This window comes from Peromyscus maniculatus, chromosome 22 (assembly GCF_049852395.1).
Source record: "Peromyscus maniculatus bairdii isolate BWxNUB_F1_BW_parent chromosome 22, HU_Pman_BW_mat_3.1, whole genome shotgun sequence".
In the NCBI taxonomy this organism is placed as follows: Eukaryota; Metazoa; Chordata; class Mammalia; order Rodentia; family Cricetidae; genus Peromyscus; species Peromyscus maniculatus.
In genome coordinates this window covers 12429962-12451067 of record NC_134873.1, presented here as the reverse complement: position 1 = coordinate 12451067, position 21106 = coordinate 12429962, and the positions used below count along the sequence as shown (strand labels likewise).

The 21106-nt window shown below is 40.0% G+C and overlaps 1 protein-coding gene across 2 annotated transcripts; it reads left to right on the top strand.

Annotated features, from left to right (window-relative positions):
• The first annotated feature begins 320 nt into the window (after positions 1-320).
• On the top strand, positions 321-19688 carry LOC102920360 (uncharacterized). 2 transcript variants are annotated; one of them, XM_076559595.1, is made up of 4 exons: positions 321-479; positions 15769-15895; positions 16097-16154; positions 17752-19688. In XM_076559595.1, the coding sequence occupies exons 1-4, from the start codon at positions 477-479 to the stop codon at positions 19217-19219; spliced, it is 1656 nt and encodes a 551-aa protein (XP_076415710.1). In that variant the 5' UTR covers positions 321-476; the 3' UTR covers positions 19220-19688. The 2 variants fall into 2 exon arrangements, with proteins under 2 accessions (XP_076415710.1, XP_042123260.1); XM_042267326.2 differs by lacking the exon at positions 321-479 and adding an exon at positions 7756-14559.
• The last annotated feature ends 1418 nt before the right edge of the window (positions 19689-21106 follow it).

The window sequence follows — 21106 nt, the reverse complement described above, 5'->3', positions numbered from 1 at the left end:
TAGAACTAGTTCTCTGGACTAGGCTAGCCTCCAATTTAAGTGATCTTTCTCCTCTGTCTCAGGACGAAGGAATTAAAAATGCTTGCCAACACGCGGGGCTTCTGTGTTTCATTTCGAGTCAGGGTCTCATCATGTAGCCCTGAAAGGCTTTGAATTTATAGAACTTCGCCTTTTTCAAGCGTAGTCTCTCAAGTGTACGCGACCTCCACTCGAACTTTACCAAAATATTTTGATACCGCAAACTGAAAGGGCGGAGTGAATCAGCCAGCCAATCAGAAACAAAACTACTAAAAGGAATGAATTGTCCAATGAGGAGCATGCATGTTCATCCGGGTATGCATCCCGGAAACCATTTTTTACGCTTCGCTTAAGATAAGGGTATTCTTGTCAGGATCTATTTTGGGCGACTGTGCGTATTGCAGAGTGCAGGCTTCTTTTTGGGAGGGCAGCTCCCAGAGACACATCAAAAGTACGAAATGGTGAGTGTGCCTTGGGCTTCTGGAAACCTGGTTGTCTGTGTCGGACACTAGCCCCTTTGTAGCGATGTGGCGCCAGCTCCTGAAGATTTCCCTGGTGCTGAGCTGTCCAGTAGAAGGTGGAGTCTGGCACCGCAATGCCTATGCCCACGTGCACTTGAAGTGTGCACCCCGCAGGCAGCCTTGAGCCCCGCGTCTCCCAAACTTCTCTCCTGGTGAAACTGCTTCATGGCAACCCCCAGCACTCTTGGGTGAGTCCTTGTGCTGGTGGGTTGGTGATGCTGAGTCCAGACTGCAGTGTAGTTGACTTAAGTGTGCCGTACATGTATAATATATTTATTACGCTTGTGTGTATAGTTACTGTGATTTTCAATTTATTTTAATTTTTATTTAATATTTAATATGTTATCATTTCTGTCTTTTGTTTTTGGTGACGGGTTTCCCTGTGTAGCGCTGAAGCTTGCTGTGTTGACCAGGCTAGCTTTGGACTCAGAGATAACCTTTTTCTGGGATTAAAGGCTTCCACCACTATGCCAGATTTTTTTTTTTTTTTTTTTTTTTTTTTTTGAGATTTTGGCACTGTTTATCAGCAGGCCGACCTGGCAATCACTGAGGCTAATTCAGTCCCAAACTTTGATATTACAACTTCCTCTTCTCTTTCCCGTGCTTGTTTTATTCTTTCAAGTCCTAGTGTATTACCCACTTTATGTGCATATCACATACATTCTACTATACTTGTAGCTTTTCACTAGCCCCAGATCTCATGGTACCTTTCTTCTCCATGGTCTCAGTTGAGTTTTGGAACAGATGGGTAAGAGTTCAAAGAGAGACTCCATACATCAGAGAAACAGAATTTGACATTGTGGCTCAGTATAACTACATTTCCAGCTACATCCTGTTGTATGATATCATGTTTGTGTTCTGACAAATAAAGCTTGTCTGGAGATCAGAGGGCGGAGCTGGCCACTAATTAACCATAGAGGCCAGGCAGTGGTGGCACACACCTTTAATCCTAGTGCTTGGGAGGAGGAAACAGGAAAATCATGATTTCAATGCCACCCGGGGCTACATGATGTTGAATCAATCTAAAAGAGAAACAGCTGGGCAGTGGTGGTACATGCCTTTTAATCCCAGTGCTAGGGAGGTGGAGACAGAAATATAAGGTGGGTGGAGACAGAGTCTCTGCCCATTTATTCTGAGGATTCATAGAGGTAAGAAGTCTTTTAGTGGCTGCTGTTCTGCTTCTTTGCTCTCCAGGCAAGCTTTATTTGTCAGAACACAAACAAAATATCAGAAAACAAACATCCATTTGCCTGAAAATTTCATTTCATTTTTCTTCATTGCAGAGTTAAGTTACAATGTGTTTATGTGCTGAATCTCCATTATCTTAAAATCAGCTGGTGGACATCCAGGCTGGTTCTTTTTCTAGCTGTTGGGACGAGAGCACCAAAGATCATGACTATGCATATTTATCTCTTGTAGTGTATGGACTCTTTTCATTATAGCTGTTCATTCAGAGAAATGAATAGCTTGATAAAATAGTATTTCTATTTGTCTCTTTCCAATACAAGCTCACACTGATTTGCTTGTTAATTGGAGCAATTTAAACTTCCACTAACAGTGAGTAAATATTCACTTTTCCACCCATACTTGGTAAGGTTTGAGGTCTTCAGGCTTTCATGACAAGCTTTTCACCTGCTCATCCATATCCCAGCATTATGGACATCTGTTTTATTGTTGTTACTAAAAAGCCAAACAAATCCTTGAGAATATATTTTTATTATTGGCTATATCCTAAATATAAGTGATGTATTTTAATCGTATCTAGCCTTTACACCCCAGCACTCATGACTTTTAATTTTATGTGTCTTTTGTTTTTGTTGGTTATAACCCACTAAGTTCTGCCCAGTGTGTGTGATCATGCACAGGAACCTGAGCAACACAAAATGACTCTCCCCCACCCCAGGCCCTCAGTTGCCAATAACTTCATAGCTAAGGGTGGCTTTCTTGAGGATCAATCCCGTTCTCCTTCATGTCTTAACAGACAATGATCTAAAGTGTTTTGGGGGTTTTGGACTTTGGTACAAGTGTTATAGAACATTGTGTAGTTGAGCTCCTTCTCAGTGAGAGTACTTTTCTTTCACTTGTACCTTTATCCATTCCCCTTCTAGAAAGGTACAATGTTAATATTTAACATAAATAATTATTTATGTAACTGATGTATTTAGTCAATAAGAAAACAGTTTCCAACTTAACAAAATTGGCTATGCTGTTACATATTAAAATAACAGTAATTATATCTTGTATTTCTAAGATAAGTTTTAACTTATAACATTAAAAAGTAAACCTGATGGCCAATCTATCCATCCCCTCCTCTTTAATGACAAGTTTTTCCAAGTTTTGATATTGTCCAATTTAAACTAAAGGAAAAAAGTAATTTAACTACTGAGTTGGTGGTGTCTCTTCAGCGTGCTCAAAGACTTCTCAATAATCAGGTTAGGCTCTATGTCTTTACATACAAGGTTTTCTACTTAGATTACAATCATATTTTCAGAAGGACAGGCTTTAGATTTAGGACTGCTAATGCTAGTAGAATATCTAAAAGCTAATTAACAGCCTAATCTAATGGAAAACTGAAATGTGTCTTTAAAATTATCTTCATTTTACCTTTTAAATATGTATTGTTTACATGTGCTTCTGTTTTTATATTGTTCCCATTGTACAATTTAGCTTATAACTAAGAGCTCATATTAATTAAAACTTCCAAATTGGTCTAAATTTCTTTTAGTTCCTAGTGTAATTAAAACTCTCTTTTATAAAAGTTAGATAAAGCATTAGTCAATATCTTATTTGGTTAATCATCATCTCAGCTCTGAGTCTATAAGAAGTCCAAAAGGCCCTTTCATTTAAGACACAATAGCTTCTACACAATGGAATAGTTTCATTATCATGAACAAGGCCCTCATCTCAGAGATGATCCTTTAGTCACTGAGATTCCTAAAATGTAAAGATTGATAAAGTAAGTTAACCCTGTGATTTCAGAATTTTTAAGTAATTAATATGCATAAAAATACACCAAATATTAAGTCCATAGTTCCCACTAAATATGTCAGATTTCTATAGAACAAATGAAGTCTAAAGTCAGGTTTATTTAAAAAACCTTTCACTGTCAAGCTTTAGCCAAGTGTTATACAACTGTTAAATAATATTTTAATTAAAAAACTTTAGAAAATGGCTAGGTTGAAGCATAAGGTGTGAAAAAGCCTCCAGTGTCTTTCCATCATTCCAAACTCTTGTGTTTGCACAGCAGGCCCCCTTCTGTTCCTGTCTGGACAGACCTGGGGATTCCTTCTACTGCAATTGTATTGGTTTTAGCCTCCGGATCTTGAATCAGGAATGTCCAGGAATGTTCACCCAGAGATGCTGTTACTTCCCTTCATCAAATGCCCACTGAGTTGCATGAATATTCAGGAAACCCCATCAATGCCACCATGTTTGAATCCTATGTAGTATTGAAGCGTGTGGTGTTGGTCCTGTAAGACATTCTCTTGTGCTGATTTTAGGCACATAGGAGGAACACTTTGTTCCATCAGAAACAGGAAAGGGTGATTGTGCCCTGGACTCCCGGAATTGTGTCTTGTGCAGTTGTGACATTGCTGAGGCTGTGTTGTTGTGACCTTGATGTTCCCTTGGTGATTTCGGACTGTGCCCTTGTGTCCTGCACTGGCTCCGTCCTTCCCAAAGCACTGGGATTGTGCGCAAAGCAGGCACAAGGCTGTGCACAAGGCCTCCCGCCCTGTCCTGTCCAGGGAAACGACTGTGGCTCAGGCCACTCTCTTGCTGTGGTGAAAAGGCACCTGGAACCCGCGCCTCTGCAGAACTTGCAGAGCTGCTAGGTTGGTGACACAGAGTCCAGTTGGTGGCGTGAAGGGACCTGGGTGGTGTGCCATCTTGCTGGTCTTCCTTACGGGCATATTGGTGCTGCTTGAGATTTTTCCTGACAGATTTTTCCTCTGTGATTTTATATTTTTCTTAAAACTGAACCAAAAGCCAAGCCTGGCATAAGTTAAACACAGGTTTGTCATTAGTCTTCCAGTTCCTGGCTCCCCACTGTGTGTGTGTGTGGAGTGGGGGGATTAAAGGTGTGTGCCACCACTGTCTGGCCTCTATGGTTAACTAGTGGCTAGCTCCACCCTCTGATCTCCAGTCAAGCTTTATTTGTCAGAACACAAACTATCACACAGCACAATAGTGTTAAATTTCAGGGTGCAGAGTGAAGAGACAAAAGGCTAGAAAGAGACCAGCGTATTATCTCAACAGAGGACACTGGTTATTAGCACATACAGCAAATGACACGGACTTTCCTGCTATGCTGGGAAACGGTGCAATGGGAAGAAGTTGCCTGGGACCTTTTCCAGGGCTCTGGAAGGGGCTTGGGACTGAGGAAGTTGATGCAGCTTCCTGGGCTATGTGTTGGTGTATAGTTTCTCCTTCCTGAAGTTATTTGCCCAGGGTAGACAGGCTGTCTCAGCAGACATTCCTCTCCTGGCTGACCCATAATGGTTTTGCAAGGATGACTGCATTCTTGTAGGAATGCTGTGTTTACACTCGAGGCACTCTTTCAAGTATAATGTTCCTTTGTACAATATTATTCCTGACCATTCATGGACATGAGTATTCAAACTCTTTACCATTTCAGGTTGTCATTGTCACTGTCTTTCACTCTCTTTCTTATTTCTAAGTAATTCTTTTCATGTGACTATAAATGGGATTTTGCCACTGATTTTTCTGTTTCACCCTAGTCTTTACTGGAGCAGAGAAATGTTATTGCTTATTGAATGTTAATATTACATCCTACTATGTTACTGAAACTAATCAAATGTCACAAAAATAATGTATATGTTTTGCAATTCTCTCTGTATTTTAGTGTAAATTCCTGCTCAATTTGAAGGGAATATTAGCAGTATATTAAATAATTCCAGCGAATGATAGGTAAAATAATAGCATGTAAGAAGACCAACTTGGCCGGGCGGTGGTGGCGCACGCCTTTAATCCCAGCACTCGGGAGGCAGAGCCAGGAGGATCTCTGTGAGTTCGAGGCCAGCCTGGGCTACCAAGTGAGCTCCAGGAAAGGCGCAAAGCTACACAGAGAAACCCTGTCTCGAAAAACCAAAAAAAAAAAAAAAAGAAGACCAACTTGGAGAGTTAAATACTTACATTGTACATGAAACAACACACTGTTATTTGAAGATGTATTTAGATTATTTGTACATTCAGTTTTGGATCTCTGAGTAAACTATATTTACTCAGAAATAGCATATTTAATATTTTTATAAGTTAAAATGAAAATATGCAAATGCCTAATTTAAAGGAAAGCTTAAGGGCCTCAAGAGATGACTCAGGTAGAAAGAATGTAGCTCCAGGTTGGGCAGCTAACAAACACATGTGCATGCAATGGATCTGGCATTGTCTTCTGATTGCTGCTGCCTATGCATGAGTGGTATACACATGTACACACACACACACAAACAAACACACACACACCTATAATTAAAATAACTCTTGAGACAGGGTTTTTGTTTTTCTTTTTTTAGTATGTGGTGCCATGTGGTTACTGGGAATTGAACTCAGAACCTCTAGAAGAGTAGCAAGTGGTCTTAACCACTATTGCCTGTACATTAGTGGCATATACACAGACATACACATACACACACACACACACACACACACACACACCTATAATTAAAATAACTCCTAAAGGAAGAAAATTGAGCAAAGTAAAAATGTAAAAAATGTTACATTAAATAAAAGGATATAAACTTTCATTCCAATTTTCCATTTAATGTCATTTGCTCCTCCCTCACTCTGTGTGTCTCTGTCTCTGCCTGTCCATCCATCCGCCTTTCTCTCTCTCTCTCTCTCTCTCTCTCTCTCTCTCTCTCTCTCTCTCTCTCTCTCTCTGTGTCTCTCTCTGTCTGTCTCTCTCTCTCTCTGTCTCAGTGTGTGTGTGTGTGTGTGTGTGTGTGTGTGTGTGTGTGTGTGTATACTACTTAGGAGAGAGTGACAGAGAACATTAGAATATAAGACCCAACTTTTTTTCTTCTATAGGAAAAAGAATTCCATAAAAGAGATTGTATGTAACAGTTGTGGGACCAGTACTGAAGGGATTAAAAATATTAGGTGATGCTGATCATATAGCTCATGATTGAAATCCCCAGCACATGCAACACTGAGGTAGGAAGATTGCTCTCATTTTGCTGCATTCTTGGGCTGTTTAGTGGTTTCAAGTCTACTTGGGCTTTAGTATGAGTGCTGTCTCAAAACAAAATCATAGCCACCTTGATCATAAACATTTGCAGCATAAGAGGAATGACTCAAGGCTCCTGTGGCCAAATATGATAGACACTGTACGAACACTGGCAAATCATTGAAGAATTAGATCTTTACCACAGAAAAGGATAGTTATGCAGAGTGTATAGCTTGATTTCCTCAGCCTGTCATGGTCAACAAATAATGCATGTTTGAAAACATCATATGATTTGGTCTGTTATTTACCTTCTAAAGAAATGAGTAAGTATTTTCCGAATAACATAGAATAGGGGAATTATAGATACACACAAATGAAGACAGACTCTATTTTATTTGAAAATAATCCACTCTAATTAATGCAGCTCTTATGGGCAGTATGCATGGGATCATACACAGCATAAGGTGGGCCCCCCAGTGACACATTGCTGAAGAAAAGTGGCTCTCACTCACTTTTGGTGAGTGGTGGTGTATGCTTTTAATCCCAGCACTCAGGAGCAGAAGCAGGTGGTTTTCTGTGTGTTCAGGGCCAGCCTGGTCTACAAAATGAGTTCCAGGACAGCCAGAGTTGTTACACAGAGAAACCTTGTCTTGAAATAAAGAGAGAGAGAGAGAGAGAGAGAGAGAGAGAGAGAGAGAGAGAGAGAGAGAGAGAGAGAGAGAGAGAGAGAGAGAGAGAGACTCTCCCTCCCCTAGAAGCCATCAACTAAAACTGGGATTTCAGTAAGGGGTGAGGCCTTAACGTAAACCTCAGTGTATTGCTGGGAGTTTTCACTACTAGGAGTACATGCAGATCTTGGGAGCTTACAACAGCAGTTGTGAATTCATGAATGCAACATCCATGCCATGCACAGAGCACAGCCTTGCACAGGACTCCCCGTCCTCCAGCTCTTACACTCCTGTCTCAGCCACCTTTTGCAATGTTTCCTGAGATTTGAGCATCATGGATCTGATAAAAATGTCCGATCTACAGTTCAGTAGTCACAGTTGCTTATTTTCATATTTTAAATAGTAATCTTCTCTGTATAAACTACCACTGCTAAATTAAGAAGCTTATCTGATCCAGGTTGGTGACAATAGTAACTCGTGGATAGAAACACAAATATTTAGAAGGCAGTGTGTCAACAGGAGCACTTAGGAACAGAACATTCATTCGTAGGTTCTCCCTGAGGACCCTTGAATTTCCTCACCATAGGTTTTGACTCTGTCAAAGTACTAGGCATGACATGCCTCCTGTGGAAGAGACCTGAAAGATAAGTACCTGATTTCCTGGTCAGTTCATAACTGATTTCCATGTCCTGCAATCAAAGTGGTGTGGTGTCTTTAGCAATAGGGTTTTATCATCTAATTTTTGTGGGCAACCGACAGCCATAGCAAGCACCTATATTGTTCTGTGTGCCTTGGAACCATCTCTGACCATTTACCTGTGCTTAGTACTGACATTTTATTTAGTCACTCATGGATTCTGGAAGCAGCTTCTTTGCTAATGTGTGCTAATATGTGCTTGTTCAAAGCGTTGCGGGTTTATTGCTACACTGGTCTTCATACAGAGTGCAAGGCCTGGTCTACACAGAAAGTGACAGCCTGGACTTCACAGTGATGCTCTTATCCTCCCCTGACAAAAGTATATATATATGTAGCTTACAAACTAGTGGTGTTTCCTAAGGCTTTAAAATACATGTTTAGCTTTCTTTAACCCACTTCCTTTTTCCTCTATACCCTGTCCTCATCCCTGTTTAAACCTTCAGCCTCCTTGTTCATTCAGGTCACACATGGACTACTATCCCCACTGACGATATGCATATGTGTTTATCTTGTCATGCAATGTCATAGGTTCCCAGGTAACTTCTTCGTGCACACTTCATTTCACTTCAGCCTTCTCCTGGCCTCTGCTTTACCATCTCTGTCACTCCACCAGCAGCTTGAAACCTCTGTCTCTAGCATTCCCCTCTCTACTTTGATTTTACCATATTCTTCACATAGACCCCATGCATCCTCCCAATCCATAACCTTCCTAGCCCCTCCTTCCACATGTACTTGGTGCTAAAACCACACATAAACAAAAGATTTGAAACTAGGGACCTCGTATGAGAAAGGCCATTCATTATTTCTCTTTTTGGCCATGGGTGATCCCACTCAGTAGAATTTGTCTAATTCTATCCCTTTTTCCTGAAATTTTCATGGTTTCACTTTTTTTTTAATACAGGCGAGTAGTACAAAATTGTGTGTGTGTGTGTGTCACATTTTCATTATCTCTTCATAAGTTGATGGGTAACTAGTTTGATTCTAATTCATAGCTATTCTCCATAGAGCTGCAATGAACATGGATATATAATTATCTCTATAATATGATATAGAGTTCTCTGCATATATGCCCAGAAGTGGTATAACTAGGTCACATGGTATTTCTAATTCAAATAGTTAAAAATTTATTTGTTTTTATGTATATAAGTGTTTTACCTGAATGTATGCCCATGTACCTCTTATATGTAGAGTTCTTGGAGGCCAAAAGTAGGTGTTATATCCTCTAGAACTGGAGTTACATATAGTTGTGAGATATCATGTAGGTTCTGGGAATAGAACTGGGTCCTCGCAAAAGTAGCCTTTTCTCTTAACTGCTGAAGCCATCTCTTCAGCTCTATAGATATTTGGTTTTTAGAGAAACGTATAGACTGTTTTCCAGAAAGGCTAAACTACTTTACATTCCCACCAGCAGTATGCAAAGGTTGCCTGTGACTCACATCCGTGCCACTATTTGTTGGCATTCGTATTCCTTTTGAAGACCATGTTGACTGGGTAGAGATGGACTCTTAATGTAGTTTCAGAGGGCAGACTAGTGAAGCTAGAATCTTACCTCTCTCACTTTGCACGAAACTCAACTCCAAATGGTTCAAGAACCTCACCATGCAGACCATTTGACCAGCTAAGCAGGTTGGCTAAGAGCAGATCTTCACATGTACCTTCATTCCTCCATGTCCAATCCCCCATTCTAATGCCCAGCTCTGTAGCAGACCTTCTGCTGTGGCTTCTCCTCACTGTCTGCACTGTGTCTGAGGAAACTGAACAGATCCTATGGAACACCTGCTCTCCTCCCTCCTGTGGACTCCCTCAGCACTTCCCCCCTTCTATCACACCTCCAGTCTTAAGTTCCAACTCCCAATACCTAGACATACTTTTTTCTGGAAGTCCCAGTGCATGGCTTATCCCAGAGGCATTTCAGTCCAGGGAAAACATAGCCAGCACAGAATGCTAAAACTGGAGAGGGCAACAGAACCCAAGGAACAACACAGTCACCCAACAAGCACAAGACCAGTATCAGCACCTAGAATTACAATCTTCCTAAACCAAGATGCCTAGACTCCAGTGTAAAAAAAAAAAAAAAGAAAAAAGAAATTCACAACAGCTAGTACAATGTCTCCACTACAGCACAGCTATCCCACCACAACAGGCCCTGACCAGCGCAACATGGCTGAAGCATAAGAAAAAGACCTTAAAATAGCCTTTATGCTAGTGATACAAATCTTTAAAAAAGAGATAAGTAAAGCCTTTAAACATCTATGAAAAAAGCCAGCAGAAGAAAATTAATAAAACAGTTTAAGACATGAAAATGGAAATAGAATCAGTAAAGAAAACCCAAACAAAAGTAAATATGGAAATGCCAAATTAGAAACTCAAACCTTACCTCAGAGACAAGGCTCACCATGACAGTACAAGATGTAAAAGAAAGAATCTAGTCCATTGAAGACACAATAGAAGAAATGGATACGTAGGTCAAAGGAAATGTTATATCTAAAACTCTTGGCACAAAACATCCATGAAATCTGGGACAATATGAAAATACCAATGTAAGAATAGTAGGAATAGAATAGGAACAGAAACTCAAGGTCAAAAGCACAGAAATAATTTCAAGAAACTGAGAGAAGAAAAATTCTTGCCCTCAAGAACAGGTGTATTGTGTGTGAACATCATGAATTAAAACTGGATATCCTCAAAAACAGAAACAGCAGAAAGCTTGCAGTCTGGTTACACCTTGCCTTCTACTCATTTTGAGTGAGATATTTTCTTTTTGTCCCAGGCATGTTGCCATGTCACTAGGATTGAGATCTCTCTAAGTTTTTTATCTAAGCACTTCCTGTTATGAATGTGCCTCACTTTCAGTCATAAGAGTGTTGGTTCCAATGGCGGCCCAAGGAAGATGTCAGGCCCCTGGACTTGAAGTAACAGGCACTTGGGAGCCACATGACTTGGTATCAAGAGCAGCAAACACTCTTGACCACAGAGCTATCTCTCTAAACCCTAGACAAAATTTTACTATCATTTGTTTTCTTATTCTTGGCTATTCTGACTTGTAAAAAAAAAAATGAACTCACAAATGGATCTGAGTAATGGGCTGTTGCCTCATCTTTAATCCTTAAGATTTCCTATCCAGCCCTATACAAAGTTCCTGTGCTCAAACCCACCTGGAGCCTTCTCCTACCTTGAAGTCATGTTCTTTACCATTGGGGCACGAGCTTAGAATAGATAGAGCAAACTGAAGGCAATATCTTTGTGGAAAAGGCAGGTGGGAAGTACTGAGTAGCCCTGAATGGCTTTGAATTCTCAGAAGACCAGCTTCCTCAAGTGGCTGACAGTAAGGCTTTACACCAGAACTTCCCTAAAGTATTTTATTAAATAATGCAGAGGAGGCAGAGTGAGAACAGTTTGCCATTCAGAGACCTTATTACCAAAAGTAATAAACTGTCCAGTGGGATCATTGATAGTCATAGGGTGCTGCCCATGACCACTTTAGACTTGGTGTTGCAGAGGGGAGCAATGTTAAGTACAGGCTTAGGTGACTGTGTATTCTAATAGCAGCAGGCTTCTTTATGAGGACAGCTAGAAACATCAGAAGTACAGAATGATGAGTATACCTTGGGTTTATGGATTCCTGCGTGGCAGCATTGGGACACTAGCTCCTTATGGAGATCTGCAGAGCCCCAAGTGAAGGTTCCCCTGGGGCTGTGTGGCCCAGTCTGGAACAGCAATGGCCATCTCCAAGTGCACCTGAAGTTTGCACCCCACAGGCAGCCTTGAGCCCCATGTCCCCCATTCTTCTGTGCTACTGATGAAGCTGCTTCCTTACAATCCTCCACACTTGGGTGAGTCCGTGGAACTGCACCTGCACAGATGTTAAAGAGCTGGCGGGTTGGTGATGCTGAGTCCAGACTGTGCTGAGAAGGGTCTTCCGTGTGGTTTCCCTTCTCCTCCTCTTCTTCTGTTTGTGCTCATGTGGATTGATTCCCCTCATCACCTATCATTTCCTTCCTCTCTCCTCTGCTCCCCTCCCTCAGCTGGTTACCCTTCCAGAATTGAGTCTTATGCTTTCTGATGTTAGAGAAGTGATGTAGCTAGGCTGAGAGAGGAAGTATATAGGCGTGAGTACACAGGAAGCAGCTCTCTCTGGCTGAGGATTTCCTAGAGGTAAGATTGGCTGGTTTGCTCTCTGATCTTTCAGCTTTCACCCCAATACCTGGCTCTGGGTTTTTTTTTATTATTATTATTAATAATACAGTTTAGAAATTCGTCGTACGCTGGTCTACAGAGCAAGTTCCAGTACAGGCTCCAAAGTTACAAAGAGAAACCGTGTCTTGAAAAAAAAACAAAACAACAACAAAAAAGATGGGCAACAATGCCCTCGAGGGGTGGCCTTCTTAAGGACCTTTTGGAAAATTTGGGGTGGGCATCCTCATGGCACCAGCTAGAAGTACAGGCCACTCAGATCTGTATGGCCCTGGTTACAGCAAGGCCCTTGAACACCAGCATGGTCCCAGGTGGCTGACCAGCCCCTGGGCAACCACACAGCCCTGGGTTGCAATAGAACCACAGATGTCAACTCAGTCCCTGGCTGCTGTAGAGCTGTAGACCATGCCAGACATGGTCCCCTCGGCAGCAGCTCGGACCTGGATGACACCATGGCCCGAATGGGCAATTGGAATTGTACTTGTTACTCCTTGTTTCACACACTGTAGAAAGGATTGGGATACAGAAAGGATTGGGAGTGTGAATTCTGTAGCAAATAATTTCCAGGATTTCAGTCCTTGGAAAAAATATTAATACTTTATCTCTTCTTTAGCCTTCAGATAGTTGGTTTTCTCATCAGTGTAATTTCTGATCACTGGGAAAGATTTGGAAAGTTCATATGAGAGAAAGACAAGTGTGCTTTCCACCTGCTGGAGAAAATGTGTTTTATTTGAATGCTAACTTGGGGGTACAGTACATTCATAATGTATTTATTACCCTGTAACTTGCTATGTTGACCAGGTTAGCCTTGAACTTAAAGAACACTTGCATCTGCATCTTTTTTTTTTTTTCTGGGATTAAAGGCTTGCCACCTGAACATCCCAGACTCCTTGGGTATATGGGTGCTGGTTCATGTCTGGCTACTTCCTGAGGGAATGGGACGACATGCAGAGGGGAATTTGGAGGAGTCAGTGGTCTCATGCTCAGCAAAAGGTATGAGGAGACTGGGAGAAGAGATCAAAAAACCACATGGCCGTTTTCTAGGGGTCAGTTTAAATACCCTGTTGGTGTGGTCTTGAGCATCTCTTGGGGAGGAGCTGCTATTTTGTGGGTTCTCTGAGACAGGGCAGGGTTGAGAGAGAGAGATGGGTGAGGGGGGCTGAAGTGGAGCTTCCACCTGAACAGAAACCTTTTAAACATGTTTATTTATGGGAATTGTCTATATACACTATATATATATTTAAAAAATATATATTTTAATGACATATAGCCCTACAGTCCCAGCACACCCAGCTCTTAATTTTGTGTATCTTTTGTTTTTGTTTTTTATTACCAACTGAGTTGAGGTAGTGCTGTCCAAATGTGTGTGATCATCCATAGGGCGTGGGCAACATACTTACTGGTGGGCACATTCCTGAAGAAAAATGAGTGTCCATCCTCCCAAAGCCTTCGGTTGCCAATACCTTCTTACCGAGGGATGGCCTTCTTCAAGGCCAATCCCATTCTGCCCATGTTTTGACTGACATGATTCAAAGTGTTTGGGAAATTTTAGAATTTGATACCTGCATTGTAGAGTATTTTTGATGACATCGAGTTCGTTTCAGTAAGAGTACTTTTTTTACCCTGTGTCTTTGTCCATTGTTTTTCTTTGAAACTACAATGTTCATATTTAATATAGACAATTGTTATTGTGTAACAGATATAGGATTAACTCAACAAAAAATCAGTTGTTTCCAACTGATACCATTCTAATTGACACAGGAAGGAAAAGAAAGCAAAAGCAGAAAGAAAAGCAATCACTTCATGTAAGTTTCAAGTGACTGGAGATGTATGGCAGAAATTTACATTTTGTAAGCCTTTTTAACTATACATGACATTCCCTATTGTTGACTAATTTAAAAAATATCCAGGCCCAATTACTTAAAAGGCAAAATTGTAACAATAGGCAAAGAAATAAATATTATTGTAGAACATTCCTTTTGACAAGTTTGGCTTATTGCACATGCACTTCAAACACTTCACTGCAAATCAGCCTATGTCCCATATGGTACTTGAAGACAAAAAAGAGTTCCTACGGAATTACTAAAAGAACTAACTTGTTGCTATTTTTAAAGCAGATATTGATACAGCCCACTAAAGATGATTGTTCCAATATGGATAACCACATGTTGCTAGGTTCATTGTTCAAAGAAGACTGTGTGCAGGGCCAGCGCCAAGCAGCGTTCCAGATTGCTCTGTTATCCCCATGTTACCTGCTTCACTGTTGTTCCAGGACACGGTATTGAACTTATCAATTCCAACTGCTCCCTCCAATTAAAAATTTATCTCTTTACATTCATTTCCTCTACCAAAGTACTCCACAATCTTTACATTCAGGTTCACTTCTAGTTCTCTGAAGTAGGGCAGGATGAATCATATTCTTGACTATAATAGCCCTCACTCTAGTTCTTGACTCAGTCCTTGTTCCCACTGAACCATTTCTTTCAGCATTTTTCTCTTTGAAGCATCTATCAAAATGATTCATTAAGGTTTTTTGTTCAGTGTTTTGTTTTGTTTTGTTTTGTTTTCCTGAAGAAAATGTTCTGGCCAATTCCTTCACATTCTTTCTAAGCATGTTCTAAATGCTTAGAATGACCACAGAGAACCTGGTCAGATTTACTCTGGTCCCACTTTATTTATTTATTTATTTATTTATTTATTTATTTATTTATTTATTTATTTATTTATATCTATTTCTTATATTAGGCTTTCCATCTGGCTAGCATAAATGATTCTGAGAAAAAATGACTTCAGGCAAAAAGAGTTTATTTCGTGTCACAATTTAAAGGGTACACTCCTTAAACTGCAAGCCCATGAAGTGTCTGGTCAAATTACACAATCAGGAACAGAGTGATGTGTAGTTGTCTGTGTCTCCGCTCCCTCCTTCCACTAATGTAGTTCCTATACAGTTCACAAAATGCTGCCTCTAAAATTGGTGTGTGCATTGTTTTGAAAGTGACTAAACTCCATAGACACATATATTTGAAAGCTTGGTCACTAGTTAGTGGAACTCTTTGGAAAATATTAGGAGATGTGGCCGTATTGTTGGAGGTTTGTCAATGGGGATAGTCTTTGAGGTTTTAAAAGCACATGCCAGGCACAGTGTCTTTTTGCCTGCTACCTTTGGATACAAAGTAAAACATTCAGCTACCATTCCACCTCCATGCCTGTCTGCTTCCCTCTAAATGTGTAAGCAAGCCATTGATACATGCTTTCTTCTATAAGAGTTGCTTGGTCATGATGTCTCCTATGGCAATTGAAGAGTAACTAAGATAGTGGGTCTTTCTATATTATATCAAGTAATCAAGAATGCATCCCACAGATATTCTTTAGTTAACCGTATGTACAGAATTACTTAGAGGTGTCTTCAGAAACATATATGCTAGATGATTCTGTATCCTGTCAGTATGTCAGTTAAAACTAACCATCCTAATATATGCACTCTTAGGAGCCAGTGACCTTTGAGGATGTGGCTGTGAAGTTCACCTCAGGAGAGTGGGCTTTGTTGGATTCTAGTCAAAAGAAGCTCTACAGAGATGTGATGAAGGAAACATTTTTGAACTTGATCTCCATAGGTAAAAAAAAAAAAATGCTCCAGTTGCTTATTCAGTCAGAGAAAAATTGTGTCCTGCTTATGTGTGTAGTGTGGTTTGGATTCTTGAAGGGAATGTTTGGTGAACTTAGTGTGAATACCCATGTCATTAAAACTAGATTGTAATCATTTTTTACATTGAAAATGAGTATGTCATAATGAATTCTCTTGATTTTCCTTCTAGAGAAAGCACTAGAAGAAAACATTGAAGAGGACTATAAAAATTTCAGCAGAAATCTGGGGTAATTTATATTCAATAGAAAATAATTTATGTCAAATATTTGGGAATCATGGGACAATTGAGAACCTACCAAATGGTCCAACTATTTCTAATGGAAAAAATGATTCTAGACAAACTCCTGTAATGGAGCATTGATTTGCGTCATTCAGTATTTGAGTATCTCATCTCTGTAATCTAATAATACCACAAATATGTCATGTAACATTAAGCTCTGGAAGAGCTTTTCCAGTGGTTTATTTCACAAAAAACTTCCCCTCATATCTAAAAGTATTTACTATCATTCTGTATATTCTTCTGAGGCTTTGAGCATGGGCTATGTTTTGTTTACATTCTTTTCCTATGACAAAAAACAACTCTGGGGTGAGTTCCGTACTTCCTTGTCACAGTCCCTTCGTAAAGGGAAACCAGGGCAGGAACTCAAGCCTGACAGGAATCTGGAGGCAGGAACTGAAGCAGAGGTGATGAAGAAATGCTGTTTACTGGAGTGCCCCTCATTGCTGAGTCAGCTACCAACCTAATTCAACCCTGACCCATATCTCTAGTGGGTCACCACCCACAGTGGGCTGGGCCACTCCAGCTCAATCATTGATCAAGAAAATGGGCCCACAGGCATGCCTAATGTCAATTTGATGAAGCTGTTGTCTCCTTTTTGGTTTCTTCTTCTCAGATGTGTGTCTGAGTTTGTGTCAAGTTAACTGAAACTCACCAGCAGATACCTTTCCTACAAAGCTCATGCATTCCTACCTACACGCACACCACCCAACACGGCAAAAGCCCTCATTAATCAGGAATGTGAAAGTGCTTCCACTGATGTGCTTCCAGGTTAATCTGATTGAGCCATTTTCTCAATGGAGGGTCTCTAGTCTCCAATGACCTTAGCTGTGGGAGAGTTGATAACCAACCAACACAGCCTGAGAATTTAGAATGCTACAGTGTCTTACAAATTTATGTGATGTTATTGTTGTCTACTAACACCAAGACTTCTGCCTTCATGTTCACTCCTTTTATGTCTCTTGATTATTTTATATGTATATATGTGAGCTTGTGAACACCATCTGTGCAAAAAACATTTGTGGAAGGCAGAAGAGGGCAACAGATCCTTCAGATAAAGAGTAACAGGAATGTGTGAGCCCTGCTCATGAATGCTAGTCATCAATCTCTGGTCTGCTGGAAGAACAAGACTTGTTAAAACCTCCAAGCCTTTGATACAGCTCCTTCATAATTCTTACAGAAGTAAAGTCAACACTCTACCCTTTTTCATATGAAAGGGTCTTTTTTGTTTGTTTGTTTGTTTTTTATTTTTGTTTTTTGAGACAGGGTTTCTCTGTGTACCTTTGGAGCCTGTCCTGGAACTCACTCTGTAGCCCAGGCTGGCCTCAAACTCACAGAGATTCACCTACCTCTGCCTCCCGAGTGCTGGGATTAAAGGCGTGCGCCACCACCACCCCGCATGAAAGGGTCTTTACGTGTGGTCCATGTTGTCCTTAACATTGCAGCATTCTCTTGTGGCCTTTGAGATAGCATAGTTGTAGTAATCAAGACAAGCCAAACTCCAACATTTCCCTTGACTATAGTAATGCTCTTCTCATTTTTTGCAGAACCCAGATGGTTGAGAAAGACTGTGGTTATGAATTTGATAGTCAGCACAATGAAAACCAGGACCCTATTCGAGAGAACATGGTCAATAAAGATATACCTCTTGCAATAAGCGTTCATGAAAGCCCATTGTATGTAAGAAATGTCATTGGTCATTTATTCTCAGATGGGTATCTCCGTGACCAAACTAGAGGGAAATGGTCTGAATATATGGAAGCTGTGGCAAAAGCTTTGACACATCAGAAACACTGGAAATATATCACTCATTCTGAATCACTTCAGGCACTTGAAAGTTCTCCAAAAGAGAAACTCTGTAAAAATCAGCAATGTAATGAAGCCTGTAGGAATCTCCCTTTTGGTCAGCCTCAGGAGAGAACTCACCCTGGAGATAAACTCAATGAAAACATCTTAAGATGTTACACATATGATCAGAATTATGAAGGAATCCATAAAGAAATGAAAACATTTGTATGTAAGCTCTGTAAAGAATCCTTCATTGATTACAGTGACCTTATCAACCATGAAAAAAGTTGTATTGGAGAGAAAAGGTACATTTGTAAGCAGTGTGGGAAAACATTTAAAGATGCAAAATGCTTTGAGAAACATAGAGTAACTCACAAAGGAAAGAAGCCGTACACTTGTAAGTATTGTGGGAAAGTCTTCACCAGTTCTGCTTATTGTAACATTCATGAAAGGATTCACACTGGAGAGAAGCCTTATGCATGTATGCATTGTGGAACAGCATTTAGTCGCTCCAGTCATCTGAACCTTCATGAAAGGAGTCACACTGGAGTGAAGCCTTATGCATGTAAGCATTGTGGAAAAACCTTCAGCAGCTCCGGTAGCCGTAACAGACATGAAAGGAGTCACACTGGAGAGAAGCCTTATGCATGTAAGCATTGTGGAAAAGCCTTTTCATGCTCCTCTCATCTGCACATTCATGAAAGGAGTCACACTGGAGAGAAGCCTTATGCATGTAAGCATTGTTCGAAAGCCTTTACCCAGTCCGGTCATCTGAATCTCCATGAAAGGACTCATACTGGAGAGAAGCCTTATGCATGTAAGCATTGTGGAAAAGGCTTTTCCTCCTCCAGTCATCTGAACATTCATGAAAAGACTCACACTGGAGAAAAGCTGTATACATGTAAGCATTGTGGAAAAGCCTTTATCCAATCTAGGCATATGATTCTTCATGAAAGGAGTCACACTGGAGAGAAGCCTTATGCATGTAAGCATTGTGCAAAAACCTTCACCCAATCCAGTCATCTGAATCTTCATGAAAGGATTCATACTGGAGAGAAGCCTTATGCATGTAAGCATTGTGGAAAAGCTTTTATCCAATCCAGGCATATGATTCTTCATGAAAGGAGTCACACTGGAGAGAAGCCTTATGCATGTAAGCATTGTGGAAAAGCCTTCAGTGACTCCAGTAGTCGTAACAGACATGAAAGGAGTCACACTAGTCAGTAGCCTCAAGTTTGTAAGCACTGTGGAAAAGTCTTCACTAGTTCCAGTTGGCACAAGAGTTATAAAAACATTCACACTGGAGAGAAACCCTTCATTTGTGAACATTTAGGAAACTGTTTCTTTGCTCTTTTTTGATACTTTATCAAGCATCAAAAAAATCTCACATTAGAAAGGAACTTTAATCAATTTTAGCATTGTGAGAACATTTTCACCACTTCCAGTTTCTGTAACCTTCATGCAAGCATTTACACTGGGAAGAAGTCAGCATTGTGTAAAGTAATCACCAGGTCCTGTTGCCATGTTCTAGAGAAAATGTTCTCTAGAATTCACCCTGAAGACAAGCATTACATATGTAACCATGTGGAAAAGACTTTAACATTTATAGTCCTATTATACTAAAAAAAAATGTTCCCACTGATGAAAGCTTTTATGTTTGTAATAAACATGGGAAATAATTTATAATTTTTATAAACCTTGTCCTTTTAAGGAGTATGTTTCTGTATTTCTGTGTTTTATATCTCTACATAAACCCATAATGATCTCACATTGAAAAGATGTGTAGTGTGTAGAACTTGTATGAGTACTAACTGTGTGCCACTGCACTGGTCAAATTGCCTGTATTGTGAGGTATGAAAGAAGAATGTCATTGGACCATGAGATTCATCAGCTAGTAATGATACTTGTTAGGAAACATGATTATCTCCGTTACCACTCTGGATCTTACATGGTGGAAACAGAACCAAAAGTCTCTTGACAGTCACACGCATGCTTCTTAATGAACACACACAGACATACAGATGAGTTAAAAAAATGTTAAAAGAGTGAAGACATAACTAACAATTTTTTTTAATGTGGAAAAAATCAGATTGTGAGACCTGCTAAAGTGCAATTTTTAACTTCCAATGTTTGCTCTTTTTTTTTTTTTTTTAGGATGAAAACCAGATGCATTATGTATAATAATACCTGTCTCCTGTTTTAACTCTTCGTAGGACAGTAGGTTTGAAAACTACTGAGTGAGAGTGGCCCAATAGGCTTATAAGTTTGAAACTTCGTTCTCAGGCTCTACCTTCACAGACTCTAACCCTCTGTAACTGCAAGCATGATATTACCCTTCAGTTTAAAAGTGGCTTTACACTCTGGGTGTGCTGGAGCACACCTTTATTCATGGCACATGTGAGGCAGACACAAGTATATCTCCATGTTCAAGGCCAGCCTAGTCTACAAAGAGTACTAGGACAGACAGGACTATACAGAGAAACACTCTCAAAAAAAAAAAAAAAACAAAAAAACAAACAAACAAACAAAAAACAGCAACAACAAAAAACCTCAAACAACAAAAAAACCAAACACACGTAAAGAAGCCTGGCATTGTGGCACCTGCCTTTAATTGCAGTACTCCAGAGGCAGAGGTATATAGATCTCTGTGAGTTTAAGGCCATCCTAGTCTATAAATTGAATTCCAGAACAGCCAGGGCTATTACACAGAGAAACCTTGTCTCAAAAAAAAAAAAAGTTGCTTTATTATTTGTGATTTATCACAGCTATATAATAGAAACTCATCCAGCCATCTTGGGAAATCAGATCCAGTCAAAAGAAATTTTCATTGCAAAACTATAAAAAATCTGGCTATCATTTTAAATGAGATAAATATTGTGAAACTTTCCATAAACTTTAATATTAGAAATAAATAGTTGTGGAAGTTAGCCCCCAAATTTTAGGAATGAATAGCCAGAAGTACAGTCAAATTTTGTGTATTTTTATTATTGACTCATTCCTATGCAGAAGTTTTACTTTGCCTTATGTTTTTATTAACAATGCAAGATATGGTTTCTGTGTTTACTCCAGGTTATCTTTCAGTCTAAAGATTTGAAGCTAGCAGCTGGAAATGAA